The 25000-nt window shown below is 39.9% G+C and overlaps 2 protein-coding genes across 3 annotated transcripts in view; one reads left to right on the top strand and one right to left on the bottom strand.

Annotated features, from left to right (window-relative positions):
* The first annotated feature begins 8963 nt into the window (after positions 1–8963).
* Positions 8964–20059, top strand: LOC131690706 (protein mab-21). Of its 2 annotated transcripts, XM_058976650.1 has the most exons (3): positions 8964–10220; positions 18658–18672; positions 19387–20059. In XM_058976650.1, the coding sequence occupies exons 1-3, from the start codon at positions 9473–9475 to the stop codon at positions 19734–19736; spliced, it is 1113 nt and encodes a 370-aa protein (XP_058832633.1). In that variant the 5' UTR covers positions 8964–9472; the 3' UTR covers positions 19737–20059. The 2 variants fall into 2 exon arrangements, with proteins under 2 accessions (XP_058832633.1, XP_058832641.1); XM_058976658.1 differs by lacking the exon at positions 18658–18672 and having other exon boundaries at positions 8966–10220.
* A 3652-nt stretch (positions 20060–23711) lies between these two features.
* LOC131676207 (protein mab-21-like) overlaps positions 23712–25000 on the bottom strand; it is a 3149-nt gene continuing 1860 nt past the window's right edge. The window contains exon 3 of the mRNA XM_058955329.1: positions 23712–23754. Within this exon, the coding sequence (XP_058811312.1) occupies positions 23712–23754 (43 nt within the window). The remainder of the gene's footprint in view (positions 23755–25000) is intronic.

Genomic DNA, 25000 nt, shown 5'->3' with positions numbered 1-25000 from the left:
AATGGGAAACAGTATTGCCTTGATAATCCGTTTTCCAACACTTCTTGGTGGATCATGAGTAGTTGATAAGTAATCGGGTGTAGGCGATATTCCACCGTGTTACCGAAAACAAGAATCGATGCTCCAAATCGGTATTGACCATTTCCAACAAAAACAAACCAATCCTGAACCATCCACCATCGAATTCCAAGAAAAGTTTTAAACGATTCGAAAAACTTGACGACTGGTAAAATAAATCCGCCGAACAACATATCAAATTTCTCCCAATTAATTGAAATTGTACGCCACAGGCCAGCATTATGAGGGTTGTCATGAACGAGAATAAAAAACACGCAGTAACAAACCAGCAACAACGGGGCAAGACACGATCGTAAAAACGAAGGTACACGATAAAGATCCAACTCCTCTCGGCTCAACCCGTGTGCCCACAGTCGTGTCAGTCCACAGTCCACACCGTACTAGCAGTGAACTGGGCAGTGGCACGGTTGGGTTGCCACGATTTTTAATCTGGAAGTTTTCGAGAGGCGCCTGCCACCCGCTGGGCCTTTTTCTGTCTAGTGGATATTATTTATTTTAAAAATTTACCTCTGCCTCTGCGAGCGCGGTCGCTTTCGCTTATGGGGAGTAGAACGTCAGAAGAACGTCAGCTGAGAGTTGGAACTTGTTGTTTGGCGGACACTTTGGAGGAAGGAAATTTTGGAAGGTTTTTCATTCTGTTCCTTTACAACCTAATTCATCCAACTTTTTGACGTAATAGAGGTAGTTCAAAAAATTGTGAGAAAAGTCTGAAAGGTGCTTCCCGCGAGAGTTGGAAGCTTCCGATGAGGTATATTGCGGAGATTCCTGTTAATAGCCAGAAGAAAAATCATAAAAAGATCAGAAAAGTAAGGTCTAAACAAACAGAAAAATACAAGTTTAAGAAAGAGTCAAGAGAATACTCTAAGGAAAGTACATAAAGAAACAGGAGAAGGAAAGAAGCGAACAGTGGGAAAATGTCATAATTTAAAGAATTGATAAAATTAAATAGAAAAAGACAAGGAAAAGCTAGAAAGGAAAAATAAACTGAAAAATGGCTGGACAAACGATGAAAGAACATAATTCATGACAAGAGAGATAACTATAGAAGAGTAAAAATACTAAAAAACAAAAAGGAACCACGACGTAAGAAAATATATAATCTGAGACAGCGAAAGAAAAACATAGAAAATGAATAACAAAGAATAAATAAAATTAAATAGGTAACAGAAGGAAAGAATAACAAAAACTATCGAAGTTCATGAAGCTAAACTTAATACTACAGTTGATGTGAACGTACGTTTCTAACTTTGGTTCAATTCTATCAAGTAGAAAAGAAAGTTACAACCAGTTATAAGTGTTGCAATAATTTCGTGCTCACTCTTTAAAAAAAGAAATTAGGATAAAACCTTGCAAAAATACCATAATAAAGAAAACTAATTAAGTCCGCATGGTAGGGACTTTAATTTTTTTAATAGAACAAAGAAATCTGAATTGAACTGAAAAAACGAACCAGGCAAACGATACACCGTAACAAGCCAACAGAGCGTAAAACTACTAATAAAAGCAAACTGCTTCCACACTCTCGAAAAAACTCATTTACTTGCTCATTAGTACTTTACTATGCTACAACAAACCTGCCAAACTAATACAGAATCATGAAAATCTAGTCTCTGCAGTGTGGGCTGTTACTATTTACAACAGTGATGGCGGGTGGTGTAAATGATGCTCACACTACGGCCTGCTTCGATTGATATAAAAAAGGTCTGCAACGGGTGGCAATCGATAACTCTGCCGCAGCTTCCTTCTCATTAGGCCGGGAAAATTGATTGCTTACCTGTTGGAAAGAGAGAAAAATAAACAAATTACTAATTAATTGTTGATAATGGAATGCGTGATTGGCGGGTCATAGAATATTTCTACTCTGAATATCACTGTTGAATTTTTTCAGTAATTCATGGTGAGGAGTAAAATTCAAACCATTAAATTTTTGATACCTCGACAAACTGAATATATCACCAAATTCGATAAAATGCAGTGTTTTCTCGTAATTTGTTCGAATATAGAGTAGAATGAGGTCAAATAGGTCATTTCGGCTGTTACCGTGGATTAGCTGTATTAGTTACAGCTTCGTTTAAATTTTCGCGTGTTGTTCTGCGAAAACGCGCTGTCTTTATTTCTCAGTACAGTACATTTAATCAATCTAAAAAAAACGTTAAGGGAGTTTTTTCTTACGGAGAATTTAATGCTGAACACGAATTTTGTGCTGATATTTGACATGAAGCATGCAACATACGCTTGGTGGCACTATAGGTTACTACTATAAGACAAATTTGAATTATTTCAACAGGATTTGCGTAATTTCGTGCGAAAAATGCCAAAACGAAGTGAAGAGGACATAAAGAACGTAATTGCAGCTGTTCAAGATGTCGCCAGTATTCGATCAGCCTCTAAACAATTCAGGGTTCCGTTCGAAACGTCACGTACTCGTGTGAAGGGAAAGTGTTTGCCATCAATGAAGAAGGTCAGATATTTCGCGTGAGTTAACAATATAATACTTTAAGGGGTTGTAGAAGTAGATAATCGAAAAAGCGAATGAAAAGGAATCAAAAAAAAAAAAAATACTCCGAAGCGCAAACGTGCTCGTTCCACAGCTAAGCAATCACGTCAGCCGGAATGCAAAACTTCCATTCCACACTCTGGCGACGACGAGGAGGCCGATACAGTCATTCGCTAGTCCAAAACCAGACGTTTTTTCAACATTTCCTGCCGCGGGTTCATGATTTTTCACATAATTTGCCATTTCCTCATTTTCCGACCTGGATGACGTCAATGTTATTGTGTTATTAATTTTAGAATAACCTGCAGTATTCATACTCTTCAAATAAAAGTTGAACCGCTGATTTTATAGGTGTATACATTGTTTTATTTAACCTCGAATATAGTGACCTATCGTATTCCCAGATTTTAAAAACATCGGAAAAAAGTACCAAAAAATAAATATTTAGCCAGGCATAAATTCATTGTTGCCAAAATATTGCGAGGTATATAACCTTTCAATGAGTGCTTGTTCGTTAAAATCGGTGCAAAAACACCATCGCACGCGCTCGCCAAGCAAAACTGACCTACTTGACCCCACTCTACTGTATCCATTTAAAAATTCACTGAAACCGTTGCTTTTCCGTCGTCTGGCGGTACTGAGAGGAAAGTGTTGGGCTCACAAGCCACTCGTGATATGTTCAAGCCCTAACCAGCAAAAAATTGGTTATGGTTAGTAGAATCGTATACATAGATAAAAAAACTATGCTGGAAAAAATCTTTCGGGAAAAAGACTAAGAAGATAGGGATAATAAACGTTACGGCTGTTGCCTCGAAATGTTTCTTTTCCAACGCCGGAGAGCCCTGTATTTCTGTTGTTTGACGGACGCAGTTTTCAAAATAATGTTTACCAAAACGTCCATGAACAGACTGTCCCTGCAGATTATTAAAATGACAGTTTTTTAAGCATGGTCATCTTGCCCCGGAAGTCTAAAAATTTACTATAAAGCAACGCCATTTTTAACTCTTTATATCCAACAAAAATTGTAATGTTTAGCACCACTCATAGGTGACAGACCCTAAAACGAAAGGATGGGCTCAGCTCATGGATTTGGTGCTGTGTTGTAGAGTAATGCAAAACGGAAATTTTAGTTAAAAACTTTTACGAGAACATAATTGGCTAGCTGTTTTATTGTGGGAACATAATTTGGGTCCGCTCACCACGGAACGGGTGAAGCAGTAAGATGTATGATCGTTACTCGCTTGGCGTGGATGACGCACAGATTCGTATCCTCGAACAAACCGACCAGATTGGCCTCGCATGCTGGAGGGAGGAGCTATTACGGCTATGCTCTGGAAGCGTAGATCGGGCTTGAACTCCTGCGCAATCTCACGGACCAGACGCTGAAAAGGCAAACTTTAGCGAACAGCCTGCGTTGCCAACTGCTAGCGGAGAGCTTTCCCTCCGGTGGATTCGCGGGCATTCTGTTGGGTACTGATGCTGGTAGTACAACGACGGTCAAACGAATATTTTTATACGACCGACTGATATTTTTATATGATCCAGTGACTAATGTTGCCATACTTGCATTTTTAGCTTTTCATCAATAACATTTTTAAGGAATATTGCAAAATTTGAAAAGTAGGAAAATACTTGTCGAAAGCAAAGATTTTCTAATTTTAATTCTTTTGACTTCCCAACTAACAATTAAAGTTTTATAGCACACTACAAGTGCAATCTAAGTTTTAAGAGAGACTTCAAGAGTGCCATAAAACCTGAATTGTTACTAGGGTTATTCTTTAGCGCTGATAAGGGCTATTTTGTTTCCTGAAAAGGGCAGGGGTAATTTTTTTGGCATGTTCTTCATAAAACCAACTGGATGTTTTTTGACATGAGTCACTCGTCTTCAAAATCAACTGATCAACAGCTCAGTCCTCTGTTAGACTTTTCGACCTATGTGCACCGAAGTAGTTCCCCGCACTGGTTTTGCACTTTCGTGCATAAGTGCAAAAAATGGGTATGCTCCATTGACATTCATGCTAGAAACTGCAAAACCAGTGAATTCCACTACTATCCATCGTAAACGGTATCTGATTATGACGAAATTCTCGCAGGTAACGATTTCTGGCTGGTATCGTGGTTGGGCCCCTTCCCTCCGGTGGACCATGCTGCCACTGTTCTCCTGCTTGCTACTACTGCTATCGACGACGGGCAAACGAATGATGAAAAACTCAAACAGGCCATGGCTTATAACCGTTGCATGGTTTCGCGTCGTAAAAAAGACGAGGCATACAATGAAATGAAATGTCAGCAAGCGCGGATCGAATAGTACTGACCAGTGCTGTGCAATCTCACAATGGCCTTTGAATAGTGACGGTAAATAATAAGTAACCGTTTCACCACAAAAATGACCGTTATTTCATTTCCATTTTCCTCGCATAGTGTTTCAGTTAACTATCTCTAACAGAAGCCATGCGAGAGAGAGTGCGCATTGAAGTGATAGACAGATTGAGTATCATTTATTTTGTTTTGGTATGGTATGACAGCATAAGGTGTTTTGTTGATTTTTCCTCCACCTTTCTGTTTCTTTTATGCAAAACTATTTGTGTGAAACTGCCTGTTTGGTAATACTATCTCGTTGTTTGTAATAAGATGACCATCTTAACCGTATTTATATTGTAAATCAAATGACGGTCAGTTTCCATTCCTCTCAGTAATGATTCCAATGAGTGAGAGATTCTGAAGAGAAACGTCTTACAACGTAAGCATTGCTTACTGCTTTAACTGCTAACCGTTTCAGTCTCTTTTGTCTAGCAGGTTTGCCATCAGTACCGTGATGGAGCTCAGAACTGGTACTGACCAATCACGGCACAGATAATAATTGATTTCTGAACATTTTTTCTTTATGTATGTAAGTTATACATACTTAGAATCTAGTAGAAGATTCAAGAACATTTTTCTGTCTGATTAGTGCAAATATTGTGTAAGCTATTCATAAGAAAAAAAACTTGATTAGCGCTGCAGAATAAGTCATCGGAAGACGAGTTTAACACCTAAGATGTCGCTGACGAAACGTATATGCGATAAATGGTACATAGAATATTCCACACTCATGTTAGTACTGTCTCGGTTTCGCATACGTCGGCCTGTTCCCTGAAAAGTGCTCATCGATGTTTTTATCATAAAATCGTCGACAAACCGGCGCCATTAACTACGTTTCTTGACTTTCTTCGCCCTGGCCTTCTCTGCGTATACGTCTGTGCGCTCTTTGATCCACCATGGATTGGGAGATCATTTTAGGGTGGTCGTACCGGCTGCTCGTTTCGTCTGAACTTTAATCGTGGTATCAAGTCGGACGAAAATTTGTACTTTTCCTGCTGTCGATGACTTTGGATATCGCAGATGCTTTGTTCTTCGAGTCCCTGAGCCGCGGGTGATCGTACGAGACATTGACTGGTCCCGATGGTGTTTAACCAGTGATGATAGCAATCACGATCGACAGGTAGTCACTACCGAGGAGATCAGATATTACCTTCCACTTGTAATCGAACCATAGTGAGGTCGAGCCTAGGGATATGTCCAGTGAATTTGCTTCCCCTGTGCTAGTTTCTACTGTGTTCAATACTATCATATTGAAGTTGTCACAAAGGTTAAGACCGTGTGAGTTTGTCGAATATCGATTATCGTCATACAGATAGCCCCTTCCTGTACAGTGGAAGTGGAAGTCTCCAAGAAGCAGTCGTAGTGAAAGAAGGGGATCAATCATGCGGGAAAAACTGCGATACCCCATCATCATCCTAGGAATGGAAATAGACGCAATGCAAAGATTGATGGTGGACTGACAAGCGTCAACTTCAATGTGGGAAGTCAAGAGGTTGATTCGATTGAAGGAACAGCGCTTTTTGATCCCTAAGAGTACCCCCTTGCTCGATCCAGACGAATAATTTTACAATCATAGTGGTTGTGGTTAATATTAGAAGTAATGCATGTTTCGCATAGGGAAAATGAGTCACAATTATTGTAATCTAATGCCTGGCTGTTAAATAGGATCACTTAGGCTTTTTGGTGCTCCGAGAAGTACTGACAGCTCCTGGTTGATCCCAAAACAAGTAAGGATTCTTTTAGGGTTTATTACAGCATTTATTATTATTCGATGGTTTTTATTCCTTTTTCTACCATTTGGGACAATCTTGGGCCCGTACAAGAAAGGTCGGGATAAGCCAACTTTGATCTTTTCATAGAACTTCCAAATGAAGCCTAAGAAAGCTTCCCGCAAGGACCGTAAGAGATATTATCGTCAGTTGGTAGGAGAACGTACGAGTTATGCATTTCAAAGGCGAATGCTCCCCCCAGTAAACACATTTCTCAGCGAACATCCGTATGGCCTTCCCCCAAATTTATTGAACCGCAGTTGATTGCTACAGTAGGTGTCAATATGTCTTAGCTGTTTGATATTGAAACAATGAGCCGCGGTACAATCAGACGAACCTGTAGCCGAATCCCTTCTAGTTCAAAGCAGCTCGACAAAGCGGATTCGATGAAAGTCACGCAAAACGAATCCGATGGATAGTACTTCCCATCTTCAATTGACATTGGATACAATTGCTCCATTAATTTAACTGATTGAAGGTCAGGGTTCTTAAAGTGGCCAACACATCGACAGTTAGCCCTGTATTGTTGATTACACCATTGATCTCCACATTGCGAGCAGGAATGTACACGCGATACTCTATCGTGATGTGACTACCGCTTGCTATGTCGTTGGCATGTCTCAAGTCAGTCACGACTACACGCAGTTTATCTGACTGCACCTTCTTAATCTCAGTCATGACCGAGCACTGTTTTATCAGCTCCCGCGTATAGTTATACAGTTTAGTGGTTTATTTTTATGCCGGAAGTATGCCACCCAGAGACCAACTGAATCTTTTTGGTACATTCCAGGTTGCCAGTCCTATGAGTAGATCTAAATATGGATTTTAGGCTTCAGTGTTTATAATTTCGTGCGGGAACAATATGCCTGACATCACTATTTCACTTAAACCATGAAGAAAAAAAGTTAAAAAAATATTACACCAGACACTCCTTGACTAGCTGATAGGTGGATCAATCCTTCGTTTCTTTTATTTGATGGCCGCGTGACCTTCATACGATGGAGAATTGGTATGAAACTTTTGTCTAGCTTTGTTCTAAACAATGGAAAAGATACTGTGTTCAACAATGCAGAAGTAATATTCGATTCGTAGATCAAACCTTGAAGTTCGTGGTTTCGGGTACTTTGTAAATTTGCAAGCCTTGATCACTTCTAAGCTACCTCAATCAGCCTTACAAGAAGCAAATATCAAAGAAAATGAAAAATCACCATCGGACACGGAACATAGATCACGTGAAGTAAACCCAAACTGCTAGTAGACCGCGCAGTAGACATCTCTGGAATGGAGAAAATATTCGTCTCATGAGTGTATGGCGGATTGTCTTGGTCACATCCAAATCGGACCTCTACTAGATTTCAAAAGAAACGTCTGGTTCCGAACACCAAATGTGCTAAGCGTTAAAGCGTGAGAAACACGAAAATAGTGAAATAAAATTGAGAGGCTTCTGACGTTCAAATAGAAGTTGTAAAATCATTAAAATTGGTGGTAATTATGAGGATTAGATATGAAGCTAAAACACAATAAAAGTATTGAGAAAAAATTAAAAATTTCTACTTTACTGAACACCTAAAGTTCTAATTGAAAAATTTCCAACTTTCCCAACTACAAATTTATAACGACTCTAATGACCATACAATAAATTCATTGGTAATTATACTTTCATCAGCAATAAATCAACAAAAACCAGCAGCTCAATTCAAAAACATTCGCCCAACCTATTCACCCCGTAGCAGGCTACTACCAGCAAGAAACAGGGCCATAAAAAGCCAATTGCGGGTGCCGTCCCATCATCAGGCAACATAGCATAACAAACGGCACAAGCCTCCTACGCCTACCAGAACATAACATAATGAAAAGACGAAAAAAACGCATGTGACACCAGCTGACACAAACACAGCCGCACATTAGCAAAACAGCAATCCGCCACTTCATAAGCAGGGGCGTGGCTTTCGAGCGCCTCTTCATTACGAACGCCGCGGCGATGCCGGTGTCAGTATCGGTGTCCCTCTGCCGCTGCCGATTTACACAAATGAGAGGGGGGCCGGCAAACAACATCAACTTGCAACCACACACACACACACACCCAAACCAAATCATATCGGAAAAACATGGTGCTTTCCCTTCTCGTGTCATGTCAACGTGAAACCGGTTACCAACGGCAACCGACGGGGACTCTCACCAATACACACACGCTTCCTTCGATCGACGGCGGTTCTTTTCTTTGCCATTGCACATCAGAAGACAAGGCTGCTGCTGCTGCTGCGTCCATGCAGGAACATTTTTCACCCGTCCGAATCAGTTCCGTCAGTGGCGTACGAGGCGTTGCATCGATCAGTTGGGTTCGGTTGTGTTGTGTCCCCAGCCGCGTTAGTTCCCTTCGGCGGCGGTACATAGTTCTTCGATTCGCGCACCTTAATTAATCTTGTCATTTCCTCCCACGAAACGCTGCCGTCGAGGACGGTACGGAACGGAACGGGACGGGTGGTGGTGCCGCAGCAATATCTGTGATAGCGTGTGTGAACGACCGATGTGTGGATAGGATAAGTGAGCAGGAAAGGGCACGTGGCCGGTTCACTCCTTTTCCATTTTCCGCCGGTGCTTTTTCGTGTGGTAACCCCGTGGCGTTCGATGCGAGCAAGAAGCTATGGCAATCTAATTAGTGCAAACAATAATCGATGAGTGATTAGTGAGAAAGCGAATACATCGAAGAATAGTTTTAGTGTGTTTGATTTAAGTCTAACTCGTTGAAAAGCTCGCACAAAGTGAAATGCTCGTTCCACCGGAGATGATTGCCGTGCAATCGAAACTCATCTATCAGATGAACAAATACTGCGCCGACCGGGTCCAGGTCCGGAAGGCTCAGATTCACAAAACCATTCAGGAAGTGTGTCGCGTTGTTCAGGACGTCCTGAAGGAGGTCGAAGTCCAGGAACCACGATTTATCTCCTCCCTCAATGATTACAACGGCCGGTTCGACGGGCTGGAAGTCGTTTCCCCGACGGAGTTTGAAATCATCATCTACCTCAACCAGATGGGAGTGCTGAATTTCGTAGACGACGGAACCCTGCCAGGGTGCGCGGTGCTAAAACTGAGCGATGGCCGCAAACGTTCGATGTCGCTGTGGGTCGAGTTTATTACCGCCTCCGGGTATCTGTCGGCACGGAAGATTCGCTCCCGCTTCCAAACGCTGGTGGCGCAAGCATGTGATAAGTGCGCCTACCGGGATTCAGTTAAAATGATTGCCGACACCACCGAGGTTAAGCTACGGATACGGGAACGGATCATAGTACAAATTACTCCGGCTTTTAAATGTGCCGGGCTGTGGCCTCGCTCGGCGTCACACTGGCCACTGCCGCAGATTCCGTGGCCACATCCGAACATTGTTTCCGAGGTGAAAACGGAAGGATTCGATATGCTGTCCAAGGAGTGTATTGCCCTCCAGGGGAAAAATTCGGCGATGGAGGGGGATGCGTGGGTTCTCAGCTTTACCGAGGCGGAAAATAAACTACTGCAAGGTGAGACGGAATGCTGGGATAGTCCGACGAGGAATGATGCGATTGGTTTCAAAGAAATGAAAATCGGACATCTTAGAAAATGTAAAAAGCAGTTTTTCCACACTGTGTGCAAAATCGTTATGAAAAGCACTATCCAAACTATTGTAAGAGCGCTGCCGATCAATTTTCATTGAGATTTTAAAAATTTATTGGTATTAGTTATGGAATTTGCGTTTCGACTTCGTCTCCTCAGAATGCGACACCAACTTAGCGTCAGGATTAAGCTAGCGTCAGATTGACGCTAGCTCCAAAAACGGAAACAATTTGTTTTCTTGAGTAAACCCCTAGTCAAGAATGCTGTCTGTGATAAGGCTACACGGTAAAAATCCGCTCATAAATTCATAAACAAAAGGTCACGATTTTGTGAACTGAACGATTTACGAAAACCGTGACCAAGTTTCTGAAATTATGAATAAACCTCCTATTCATGAAACTATTTGTGTTTGCAAAAAACTAGTTCGAATGTTTGGTTGAGTCACTGTTGTTGTTCCCTGGACATGTTTAGTTTTTCTTGTGATTCTTGTTCATGATTTGGGAATACACAGCCGACAGTCAAACGTTGTTCATTATGTCAAGAGTTTATTCGCGATTCTTTGCGTCTCATCACGTTACCGTGCTATTTTATTCATGGCTTTTCAATCGGAATTTTCCTTCAGACTAGCGGGATTAAAGTTCATGATTTCAGGATCTAAGTCGCGATTTTCGTAATTTCTATTCACGTTACCGTGATATTTTAGTCATGAGTAGAGTGATTAATGCTCATGATTTCAGGATCTTAGTCACGATTTTCGTCATTTCTGTTCATGTTGTCTCGATATTTTATTTTAGAGCTTACTTTCAAAGAGTAATGTAACTAATGTTCATAATATCAGCAGTTTTATCATGATATTCGTAAATTCTTTTCACCTTATCGTGATCTATTTTTTTGGTTTCCATCGTTTTTTTTTTACTCGGAATAATGTGACAATATGAACTGGATCATAAAAATGTGACTGATTCGGCATATTTTGTTCTGTGAACTATATCACTCATACTACTTGGGGTTCTCAGCGCAGTTTTCGTTTTCTTTCCGTCATGCAATTGAAAATGGTTAGGGATGTCTTCTAAATATCACCAGCAAGAAAATTAGATTGTAAATCATGTGTTAGGAATCATGAACCAGTCAACAAACTATGAATATTTTGATTTCTTGAACTTTTTCATGACAACGAATGGTAAGTTGTGACTATTATGCTAGGTATCATGGACCAGTTCACAAATACATGAATCATATTTGATGATTTCGTGAACTATTTCACGAGAACGTGGTTAATATAATAAACGTCATGAAATAGTTCACGGGGATTTGATGGACTCTTGAATTAAAATCCGAATTTCGTGAAATAGTTCACGAAAAAATAACCAGAATATTTTGATTTTGTGAACTAATGTTCCTATATCTATAAAAAGCATCATGAGTTAACCTTTCGTTTTATGAATAATGTTCATAAAGTTGTAAACTAGTTCGCATACTGAAAATCGAATTAGAAATAACTTGGTGGAAACCGTGACTGAAGTTCACGAAACAAAAACAAATCCACTAATAAAAGCGTTATGTGGGCGTTACTGAAGGGAAATTGAACATAATTATAAAATACATGATTTTTGTTCATGGTCCTGCTTTCATAACGTAAAAACGTGGCACTTCATTAACGATTTTGGGAACATTTTTTTCCGTGATAGTGAGATCAAAACTTTTTTTCGTTTTCTATGATCGCAGATTATTGCAGCTTGCTCTGTGGAACATTAACCTTTTCTTAGTGCCGTGACTGGACCGGGTTGCCATATACTGATGAGATGAAACCGAAATATTAATCCCGACATACTGCAGTAGGTTCAGTTTCAATCAATTTTCTATTTAGAGACAAATTAGACAAAATCTGGAAAGTTGAATCCAGAAATTCTGGATATTCTTATCTGCCGTTTGAAAGTTACAACATTAAGATATTTAAATCTCCTTTTCCTGAACTTCGGAGCCGACGATAAGAATTACGAAATACTTCAAAAACTGTTGCAAAGAAGTGATTAGTGACATCGATTAATCCAATTTTAATTTTTTTAAGTTACACAATTACGGTGCATAGTTTACATGATTGTTCAAATAAACTGATAAATCCAATAATCTGCATCAAAAAAATATTCAAGAATGCTCTTTTATGATGCCAAATCTGGCCAAAATATCGGAGCTTCGTCGTGCTGCTGCAAGAACGGCAAAAGGCGCTTCTCGAGGCACTCAGATTTGTAGATCTCGCCATTTACTGTGCCCTTTGTCACGAAAGGCTCACTCCTCAGTCCGCAAGAGCAGATGGCCTGCCAAATGAGATATTTGGAGGCGAACTTCGACATTTTCTTCTTCTTAAAGTTGTCGTCCACATAGAACTTGCTCTTGCCGGTGAAAAACTCCAACCCCTGAATTTGCTTGAAATCGGCTTTTATATACGTTTCGTCGTCCATCACACAGCAGCCATATTTTGTCAGCATCTTCTCGTAGAGCTTCCGTGCCCGAGTTTTAGCCGTCGATTGTTGCCGCTCATCGCGGTTTGGGAAGTTCCTTGTATGTATGTAGTCTAGCTCTCTTCTTTGCATTCTGGACGTAGCTCTGCGACATGCCGACCTTTTTAGCCAAATCACGGCTTGAGCCGTTGGGATTTGCTTTAATCGTCCGCTTCACCTTTTCCTCCGTCTTTTTGTTCTCCGGTCCCGGTTTTCTTCCAGCTCCTTTGCCGTGGTCCAACGACAACGGCTCCTGCAACCGCTTCAACACTCTGGAGACGGTTGAATGGTGAATGTTCAACATTTTCCCAACCACCGGTGCGACAGGTCAGGAAATTCCAGGTGTTTGGAAAGAATTTGTTCTCTCGACTCGTGTTGGTTCACCTCCATTTTCGTTGAATCGAAAAACACGACTTCGATTTTGACAGCATGTAAACTATACACATCAATAAGAAAGTGTGCAAAATTTGGTTGCTTTTTACCCAATGGTAAAAAAGTTATGCCCTGTTGAATGTGTCGCAAAAATGTCGTGTTCGCCCTTTAGTACATTAACTTGATACAAAAAGATTGAAACTACATAGAGTAGATAAAACTTGAAGAAATTCCTGTTTTGCCTCCACTTGCGACATAAAAGTAGGAACCCTGTGGATCAATTCTTGACTCAGCCGACGAACAACAGGATTGTTTTGTTCAAAGAAAGATAGTAGTATTATCGGTCTCCTAGTGAACCTCAACACCTTATTTCTATGAACTTCAGCTAAGTGCTACCAATATTAGAAAAGTTCTACTGACTTCAGACAGATCCTACCAAGTGTAAGAAAGTTCTGAAAAGTTCGGAGAATACCCAATCAACTCAGAGAATGTATACAGAGCTCAGGAAACTCTCGCCTGATTCAAGAAAGCTTTACCAGTCTAGAGTATTGTTTACGAGTTTAAAGGAAGCCAAACGAGCATTCAAAAAAACCTTAAAGCTTCAAATATAGGATATTGTTAAGCAAGCTAGCACATCTTAGCACGGATTTTCCCCGGTTGATTGGTTGTCAACCTCACGTCTTTAGTGATCATTCTATCCATTGCTAGATGCTGAAGTTGAGCTAGACCACACTTCATTGAAAAATCAACTCAATTTCCTTCTTAAAGAATTCGATACCCGAAATTACAACCAGAGTGCGCAACAATTCTCAATGTTACTTTCCATTGATTTTTACAAATCTGAAGCTCTGTAACATAACCATAATTCACCATTTGTATTAAAGCCGTTCAGGTAGAAATTGTAAAGAAAGGGCTTAAGCAACGGTTAAATTTATCCGAGATAAAAATTGTTAAAGAATCGTTAACGTATGATAGTTGAATTTTCGTTGAAAGCAGCGTTAGTGCCCTTCCCTTTGCGGACAAATTAAATTTCTTAACAAACCGTTTACCGTAACCAAATTGTCTATGCGTAGTAGAATAGTATTTCCCTCGGCCAACACGAATTGTGATCGAATTCCCGGTTATCCCGGTTTATGAATAACAACTAATGCTCTGTCGCAGTTGCATAAATTGAATTGTCGACTCTAGATCAGGTAAATTCTTTTAGATCAGGCAAATTCTTAAAAAAATAGTTTGATTCTGTCTGACCCAAGAGTATAATTTGCATTGTGTTGTTCCCTGCCGACACGTCGCGCACCATTTCTGAATAAGAACGGGCATACCTTTCTTGCAAAGTCTTTGCCTGTTTGAAAAAAAAAAATAATAAGCACAAACAAATTTATTCATAGTTTCGTTGACATGATGATTTCTGCAAAAAGTTTTGTTTCAATTTTAACGAAAAGGATTCGCCCGCACCCTATTCCTCGAGTGCGGGATCTGCACCAACGTCAACAACCTCATCCAGGCTCACAGCTAAACACAACTGCAGTTGCTCTCTCTTCCGGTAAACTAGCTGCATGTCCGGACCGGCTATGGTCTGCCGTGCTTTACAAGCCTGGAAATATCAGCATGTTTATATAGACCAACCAGTCAATAAGTCATTTCTTTCAACGACCACTCCTCATATCCTTACACATGTCCTTACAGAGCAACAGGGAGTATCAGTGATATGTATGGACAAAGGTTTTGTGCGAGTCCATAGGCTACGGAATTTCAGCCGAATACACAATTCGTAGGAGATCCCATTAACAGTCGCAAATCGTTTTTTATCTCACGACTACCTTTGTTATCACATGTCACTAGTCTTCCTAGATATATGAACTTGTACCGCATATATTTATACCACGGAACCAATACCGTTCGAGCGACCTGGTACTCTATCAAATACCATTTACTTCATTTTATCAAAGTATATAGTTGGTCTGCCCACCTTTCAAAAGGCACAAAAGCCTCTTCCTTTTCGGTGTATTGCTCTGCTTCAATACATCTAACGAATTGAATGTCTCTTCAACCATTGTGAAGCTTGTTTTCAACATAATCAATTCATTTTGCCGGGAAGCCATGCTCAAGCATTATCTGGCACCACAGTTCGTTTCGTTGCACTGCATCGTGCACTATACCTTGAAATCCATAAACAGATGATGAGTTCGCAAGTTGTATTCCCAAAATCCAGGGCTTGTGTTCTAAGGAGCAATCATTGAAATTGAGTGCCATTACGATCGTTTTGTTGGTTCGTATCCGTGTAGAAAGTGCTATATTGAAAACCAAACAATGTACAATTTTCAGCTGTTTACATTAGCAGGGCACTAAAGGTTCCAGAACGTAAAACACCTGATTCCGGAATGAAAATTTGATTGTAATCTGAATGGATAACTCAACGTAGATATCCTAACAACTTCTTCTAATATGTTCATAGTTTTTGAAGTCGCAAAATATACTTCATTGAGATTATTCAAATTACGAGCAAATAATTTTATATCGCACAAATTTCAAGAAGATATTCTGGTTTCCCAAAATATTAAATGTCAGAATTTTGACAAGTTTTTCGGGCAAAAGCTTAGCTGGCCCGGCAAGATGCACGCCGAAATCTGGCAAGGACTGCCAAAATGGTTCATACCAGCGCAATTGGTTACTGGGATTTCTCACAGTTGTACAGATAGGCACGTTAATTTGAATTAGTTGTGTTCACTAGCACAACCTCAATAAAACTCGAACACAATTCAGCACCGGTTATAACGGTCAATTTAAATATATATTTTAGTTGCGACTGTCGTTGCATATGTGGCGATGATGCAACTGACATATACGCGAATATACTAGAAAAGGCACCGCAGTACTAATTACTACAGACTCTTCACATACAGACATGTGAGTGAAGTTTCGAAAATTGCAGCCAAATCTTCCGTGATGCCAGATTATATTTATTGTTGCTAGTTCTCCTGTTTTTGTCTCCACAAGTCTGTGTGTTAATAGCTAGCCAGAACATGGAATCTCGTAATGATAGTTCCGTTCCATTGCGTATCAGATCTTCGCATGGAAACTTCGAACGCTATATTGAACAACCGATTAGAACGTACAGGACGGACGTGCTTCTATCCACCCAACGTAGAAAACGAATCGGATGTCTTCTCGGCTATTTTGATCCATTCAGTGCCATTCGAATCCGTGTAAGTCCTGTTCAAGCATTATCTGCCACAGTTAGATTCGTTTCGAATTTCTCACAGAATTATAATTTGGTCCGTCGTTGATCGTCCTGCTCGGTATTATCCAGCTCCTGTGCTGGTGATATCCAAAAAAGATTCAACCAACGGGTGCAGTTTGCTAAACAGAACACGAAAGAGTACCTTCAAGCGGCATTGAGGATCGTAACGTCTCGATAGTTATTAAACTCGAGTTTGAATATAGAAAGTAGAAAAAGAAAAGGAATTGATGGGAATCCATCGGCAGCGGTGAGTAGCCGCTGTAGGCACCGCCACTAACTTACACATAGTAGCAGACGCACTACCACTGTAAGAGCAATGGCAGTACTGCAGTAGCCTAATAAAAATCTACTCCGGTATTTGAAAGGCATACAGAGAGGAACAGCAGCATTTTGTTAATCGTCGATAGGTTTTCAGTTCTATTTTGTCGGTTCTCATGGTAAAGAGGGACACGTCTGTCTTTGCCGTGAGATACGTTGGTAGACTTGAGTGATTCGTAGTAACACTGCCTAAGCTAGACGTGCAGAAGACAAAAGATAAGTCCGCGAGATTTTAAGCCCGTTTCTGGTGACTCTGCCACTTCTAGGTTTTCTATCTGTATATTTCACATCCTTGCTCTCAGTTGAATACTATGGCTCTAACATTTTCATAACTTTCCCTACTTAATAATCTCTAGCTAATAGAATGTCGTTAAAAAGTAAAAAAGAAAGTGTAAGTCGAACTAAAAAATGAAAAAAAAAATATAATTCTTGAAGAGAATAGATATTATTAGATTTATAAGTAATGCTTACCTTTTAATATGCATTTCCGATTACAGAAAAGTTTCAATCAGGATAATAACAGTATATGTTATGTCGGATATATTTTGGAAGTTCGTTTTTCCGGCTGTTTAATAGATACATACCTGTGTGTTGTAAAACTGTTTTTTAGATAGTATTATTGTCACTGTAGCTCCTTCTAACCGCTGAGTTAAGTTTATACTCAAAATAGAAGAATTACTCCTGACTATCCGTCGCTTTGGAATAGAAAATAGCTTATCGGACGACCCTGAAATAAAAGAACTATTTTAAAAACAGGTTTTAAAAGAAATTTGAACATTTGCCATTCATTTCTAATCAGCTTTTGATTATCACTTCACACTTGATCGTTTTATGTGACCCTTTGAATAAGGTAGACAAAAGACAGTAATGCTTAAACCATGAGTAGTTGCTCTCTACTGTTCTACTGCAAAAAACTGAAATTTTTGCAACCCAAATTACCCAACCAGTAGCGTTGCACCGGCCTAACTGTTCTTTTCATAATTGTGTAGAAGAAAGGCTCTTGAGTTAAAAATTCATTCTGGGCTTCTCGTCATCGTTCAATTGTGAGGCTCAAATTACACACATGCCTTGATCTGCGAGGCCTTACCCACCATTTAAAACTAAATATGTTGAAAAATAATCAAATTTAAAAAATTGAATAAAATTGATTTAAATTGAAAAATAGTGAAAGATTCTTGCAATCGTCATCTTGATACGGAAAAATCTAATTGAACTGGGACGATGGCATCATTTTTACTAGCTGTTAGTACGCAAGTGAAAAGTAATAACCCCAGTTATTGACCTATATTGGTTTTGTAATCAAAGTTTTTTTTATTAACAACGAGGTATAGCTGCTTAAGATTGTTCCTTATTTTACAAAAAGCCAAGCACTCAGATTTTTAAATATAATTAGAAACATCTCATTTTTAAAGATTCTCCGAAAAAGTTTATAATTATTAAAGAAAAATAACCATTCTAAAAATTATTGAATAAATAGAAAACATTAAGACAAAAATTTTAGAATTCTGTTACTGTCTGTCCGACCAAAGCGTAGGTTGTTTGCTACTTCACTGATTACTAGAGCAGTGCTAAATACGCATTTTGCTCAAGAATGCCTTCACAGCCGAACCAAACTGTGCTTGTTAGTTGCAGCAATCTCCAGGAACATAACTTAGCAAGCATACTTCGAGAAATTTTGAAAGTTTATCATGTTAAAATCGTACTTCTAAAATATTTAAATGATGGCCATAGGTGACGAATTTTTTATGAGCGTCAATTGTAACGAATGATCCTTCGCTCTATAAAAAAAAACTTACCGGTGAATAAGTATCAGTTCGAAAAATATGAATAATTTTCTTCCTATTAGCATAATTTCCTGTAGACATCAGGAATATGTTAACATTAAATAAGATTTCTTAACTTAAATTCTCTTTCTCTATTTCTATGTCAAAACAGGGATTGGTCCAACCGGTAAGTATGCACATTTTACGTACTTACGTTGTCGTGTGGAGTCCTGCGTAGAAGAATCTCGTACTGTCGGGATAAGAATTATTTCAACCTCACTCAGACATGACAATGCGTATTTCCTTCACATATTTGATAAATAGTTGGCCTACATTCCTCAAAGAGGCAACCTGTTCGGCGGTTTAGATTGACATGAATTTAGAACTGATAATGATCAAACGTTTCAAGTTTTTCATTTCCCTCACTGATGAAAAGACAAAAAAGTTTCTAATTTACCTGGATATTCCGGCAATATAATCAATTGTGTAGTTATAGGGTCAAGGACCATCCGGCGACATTGGCTCTTCAAATGTCATTCACTTACAGTTGTCAATGATGATGCGCAACTCAACAAGAGCGTTGTCATATTTTCGACACAAATTTGCAACGCTAGCTAAGATTTACATTTGAGTGCAATCTCTTGGTTTTCCATTTTTCTTTTAGAAAATTTGTTTCGGGATAGGAAAGACTAGAGTCAAACAGAATGCTCCGTCATAGACGTAGCATCAGGCCCAATGTTTCAAAGCCGTGACACCAACAAGCTTGCTACAGAAAGTATTCTGTTAGACACTCGAGTCCTTCTAAACTCTGTTATTAAACTCCACGAAACCATCAAACAAACCCTAAACAATGCATCCCTTTTTCTAACATGTCTTCTCTTTCTTCATATCTCTCCTCCAGGAGGCTGCCGACGGCGATGTCTCAGCATCCTGAAAACCCTACGCGATCGGCACCTGGACCTACCCGGCAATCCGGTCTCGTCCTACGTAATGAAAACCCTACTGCTGTACGAGTGCGAAAAGCACCCACGCGAGATGGAATGGGACGAAAACTGTATGGGCGATCGGATCAACGGAATCTTCCTGCAGTTGATCTCCTGTTTGCAGTGCCGCCGCTGTCCGCACTACTTCCTACCGAACATGGACCTGTTCAAGGGCAAATCACCCGGGGCGCTGGAGAACGCCTCCAAGCAGGTCTGGCGACTGACTAGGATAATGCTCACCAACTCGCGGTGTCTCGAGGAACTGTAGGGAGGGAGGGGGCGGTAAGTGAAATAAGCGGGAAAAAAATCAAAAGTCATGAAAGAGAGTGTGTGGTTCGTACTTCGTACTAGTTCAAGTCCTAAATTATAACCTACGCAGTATACTTTTACGAATAGATTACCTATGGAATAAAAATCGCATAAATAAAAGTAACTTATGTCTAACCAGTAAGAAATTGACGTATACCTATTAGTAGTAGCAAATAAATGAATAAGAAAAACTATAACTCGAACACTTCGAAGCAAGAGTACTACTGAACTTGGATGTCGAAAAAATAAAACAATTTTACTCAAAACAACTTTGACAAATCAGTCGTCCCAGCCTACTTTGTTATCCGAAAAGCGCCGAGGGACTGTAACCAAAGCGACTCGCAGCGAATTGAAGCGGATCACAACACAACGCCAAGACACACCATAAAACCGATCGTAAAACAGAGCCATAACGATAATGAAACAGAGATGTAAGACTAGCATGCAAATTATTACCCTCCTGTCCTGTCTGTCGCCGCCCGCCCACCCACCGCTGTCCGATCGGTCGTCGACGCAGTTTAGATAAGCGAAATGCCACTACTACAATCTAAAATTCAAATGAGAATCGCGGCTGCTACCCCGTCCCGAACGAAACATGGGTCGCCGGTGGTGTTTCGGCTAGCCGAACGAGAACCAACGACGAGTTACAGATATACTAGGAGTAAAATGAGTGTGATCGAGCGGTGATTTATTACAGTTTTTCCACTACTCGGTAAGCCATTTGTAAGCGCGGAATGGCGCTTATTTTCCTTTCTCAAATAGTCCTTTCAGGTTCGGTTCAAGTTGTTGGAGGGTTAGGTGGAGCTGTCGAATTGATATTGATCAATAATCTGTTCGGTTCTACCTACTAGTCGTCGTTTACCAGCACTGAGAACGGGTGTCACCCGAGGTCACTTGGCGAGAAATTTCTGTGCTAATTTTATCTGTACGATTTATGTTTGTGACATTTTGTTTGCACATTTCAATTTTCTTTTATTTTGTGCGGGCTAGACGATGCATTTTTTCGATGCAGACAGAAATTCGAGACAATATGATGATTAATGATGATAAATTGGATTCTGTCAACCTAAATAGTTTTAGTACTTGACAATTGAATTAAATCACAGAGAACAGACGTCTAATTTAGAACAAATGTGATCATACATTTTAATAAAAATACGTTTGCTGGCCACAAGGCCTGCTACTGTTTAATGTTATTACTCACTTGAGTTGAACAGGATTATGTTTTAATTCATAACGCACAGATCAAAGATTTCAAATTGGAAGCAAGTATACGACCAATACATGCATTGAGAGTGGATATCCTTGTCGTGGTTTTTTTTTTTTAAATTTCATTCGACTTGTTTTAATTAGATATTAGAATTATTAGGCATGTATTTTGCAGCGAAGTAAAGCATTTCTGATCCAGAAAAACACCCCACTAACCGTTTTCTTACCTGCCTCGATATTTGATCCGACTAGGAATCCCCCGTACGCATCCAATCGGCAAAATATAACAATTCAGCCCGGCCAAACCAAGAGCGAAACAAAGTAGGCCGATGGTATGTATGTACGCACACGCCAACCATAGCGATGTCATGTTGCTTTTTCATTATGGGAAATGCAGCGATATAAAAGCAGTTTTTATGTGTATCAACTCGAATAATTGTGTACAGCCCACATTTCATTTTTTTTGTTGCTGCTGTTATTTAGATTTTATTTTCACTCCCCGCGACGGCACGCCAAATAATAATCCGCCTCACAGAAATTAAGTAAACAACAAGAAAAAAAAACCAACACGCTTCGGAAATGTATCCCTATCCAGCTGGAAATGGAAGGCTCACCTCCCGGTTCCACGCATATCAAATTGCACTTGGCTGATTCAAAATGAACGCCTGAACAAATAAACAAAGCCCACAATTATTTCGTGTTCCATCAAAACGAGCGAAACTTTTTTCCAACCGGTTCGTTCGTGCATCGCCGTCGGGTGACTGTCGGACGGTCGAGTAGAGTAGGGCAGGGCAGGGCAGCGAATGCACTTCCATCAGTTTAGCTTGCTTTGATTGAGGTTTGGTTTTAACGGGAGGAAAAGTATTGCGTTTGCGGCTGAATTACAGGAATGAAAAATGTACACTATGTTGTAAATACTGACGCGCTGTCATTTTTCTTCGCTAAGTTAAAATTTTCATTTGAAAATTGAAAACGATATGCCATAAATGTACCGTGCTTAGTTCACATAAAACATTCTTCACTTCGTAAAAATCCAATTTTTCGGTTATATTCTAATTTCGATTTGTTTGGCCGTTGACTGTGCCGACGATTCGCCTGCCAGATCAGATATTTTTAATGAATCTCTCGTATCTTATACTGGTGGCATAAACAACAATCCTATTTAGAACAATTAAAAATCGATCTACACTCCGATTTTGCCAATTTCAGTTACAACTTTAGTTCCGCAATTGCACTGCTGCCGCTTTCAGTCGCTTCCGAAAAACAAGCACTGCAACAATAATAATATGGCTTGCATAACGAAATCAATATTGGCACAAAATGTGTGTAGTTCCAAATAGCTAAAACAAACTTGACGCAATTTCACCCGTCAGCTGTCACTTCCGTTCTGTTTCCACCGCATACTCTAGATGAAGCGAAACTGACGGCTGATGGAACGCGACTGCCATAATTTTTGCCCTACTCTATAGGTTCGAACTCTAGCTGCAGCGAGCCATACTTTACTTATACTTTAAATGGTAGAGCCAAGCTAAGAATATTTCATGTAGATAGATCAATACTTCAGAAAGTAATGAATACAGAATAATTCTAAAAGTTGATTATAGGAGGAACCATGTTTCCGAATTTCTGAAAAAAAACTGGAGTGATAGATTTCGAACAATAACAACGTCGGTTGTACTGAACGGAATTATTCAACTTTTTCACTATTTAGTCGGAAATATTACCACCAATGTTGTATTAAAATTTTGAAGCAGCGGTGTCAAATAAACAAATAAAAAAAAAAATAAAAAAAATTGAAGCAAAGCAAAGCCATGGCATTACAATCTTCGTCTTCTGTTTTAACATATTTCGCAACCGATTTTAAGCATACAGCGCTAATGCTATGATCCTACTGACACTGAGAATCCGTCCTTAAAATTAGAAGCATGTATGTAAACTCTGTCGAAAGCAACACGAAGCAGAGAAAGTAGCTATGCTGTCTTAGAGCAGAACAGGCAAAATGAAGAACCAGCCAAAAACCTATATGTTGTAAGACTTTTTAGGTGGTATTCAACGGGGAAAACAGGTCGAAGAATTAGACGAAAAAAATTTCCCCCAGAGGCAGGATTCAAACCTGCAACCCTTGGGACTCCGTCCCAATGCACAAACCCAGGGCTATGATAACGTACCAGGAAGAAGCCGCATTGGTGACAATGATCGCACCACTACCTCTAGAGAAAGATCACAGAACCGCCGCTGCCAATCAACACATTTTATCTATTTAATTTCCCCGCTAGATACCAAAGCCGAAGTTTTTATTATCATCTGACGTCTGATTTTAGTTCATTACCCATCGTACTTCGGTGGGTGACAGAGCTGATGGAGACTGTCGATTTCTGGCAGTGATGCGATCACTGTCATCAATGCGATAATCATCTGTTCTTCCTGGGACGTTATCATAGCCCAGGAACAGCCTTTAACCCTTGGGCCGGAGTCCCAAGGGTTGCAGGTTCGAATCCTGCCTCTGGTGAGATTTTTTATTCGCAATTGCTTTCGTTTAACTCACCGTTTTCCCGGTTGGATACCACCGAAAAAGTCAAACATAAGGCAAGTGCCTTACGTCAAAACCCAAAAAATTAATTGATGGCTTACATGTCGTGAGGTTATAGGTTTAGGACTGCTGACCTTTCACCTGTCATGTACAAATTTTCATAGCTAGATGTGTTAATCCCGCGGAGCTTCTGCTCTACATCAATTCCGCTTCCGCTCTGACCCAGTTGGATTGATTGCTGTTAAGGTGATTCCAGTTAATTTGATTAGTTCTGTGTTGATCGCAGACGGCATTATGAGTGTCAGCAGAATGGAATATTTGCTCCAGCTGAGGAATCTTTTTTCTACTGACATCAAAAGCCTCTGGGATGGCAAATGAGAATTTTTCAGACCTCAACATGAAATTTTCTCCTTAGAGAGAAATATAGCGTTGTGGGAGACATTGGCTTGCTAGCCGAAATCCGGTGCCGATTTCGCTATGTTTCTCATCAACAAACAGAACTTCTTTATTCATGAAACGTCACTCGTAACCAGTTCTTTGATTAGAAATACAAGTAATGCTTACAATTTTTGGATTTAATGTTGGGAGGTCATATCGATCTGGCACGATACCGATAAGACGAAGTCCCACGACAAATTCCGTGACCAACGAAAAATAATGTGATTTTATGCTCATGTTATGTGATGATGACACCTCAATATTGTTTAGTTATTAAAGTCACCAATGAAGCAGCAATGTTGTGGGTTATAAAGCTGCTTGATTTTATTGTAGAAGATTATTGGGGTATTTTACTGGCATCTGTTCCAGTTTTAGCTGAGATAACGGTTTACCAGCACATACCAAGCTGTAGAGATATGGCATTAAGATACTTGGCGCACGACCAGACAACATGCTCGATGTCATAATAACATTTGCACCAATCACAGAAACAACTCAGTCCAACACATCATGAGGATGATCATGATACCTTCTAGGTTTTTTTTGACGAGAAATGCAAAAATGAAAATTGGATCATAGTAAAAATCGCTTGTTAATGCGCCTACCTTACCTAAATAGTGCGCATTTTCTATATTCGAGACCAAATCTATCTGCTTCATTGAAGCGTTTGTGTGAGTGTGTGATCACCGTTCGTATCCCAGATGGGACCACGGATTGCACACATCCCGCAAGGGTGTCACAGTACTTGGCGCATGACCAGACAACATCCTCGATATCGTGATAACCGTCGTTTCAATCGCGAAAGGTTGCTCTCCATGAACCCACGCATAAAATTTTGATTCACGTCCTTCGTCGCCAAACAAATGCTGCCTTCGGAATAATAGAATGTAACTTTATCACTACGTAAGGTTTACCAACTTTGAAGCGTCCTTTGAAAAGAAATACTGAAATCTCGTTGAAGCAAATTGGTCCTTCATAAATGTTCCAACACTTTTTTCTTTGCTTTTTTACATTCTTGATGACGGTAAGTTCAGAATAATTTACTC

The sequence above is a fragment of the Topomyia yanbarensis genome, chromosome 1 (genome assembly GCF_030247195.1).
Source record: "Topomyia yanbarensis strain Yona2022 chromosome 1, ASM3024719v1, whole genome shotgun sequence".
Lineage (NCBI taxonomy): Eukaryota > Metazoa > Arthropoda > Insecta > Diptera > Culicidae > Topomyia > Topomyia yanbarensis.
The sequence above is the reverse complement of the archived record's forward strand: the minus strand, read 5'-3'. Positions and strand labels throughout refer to the sequence as shown.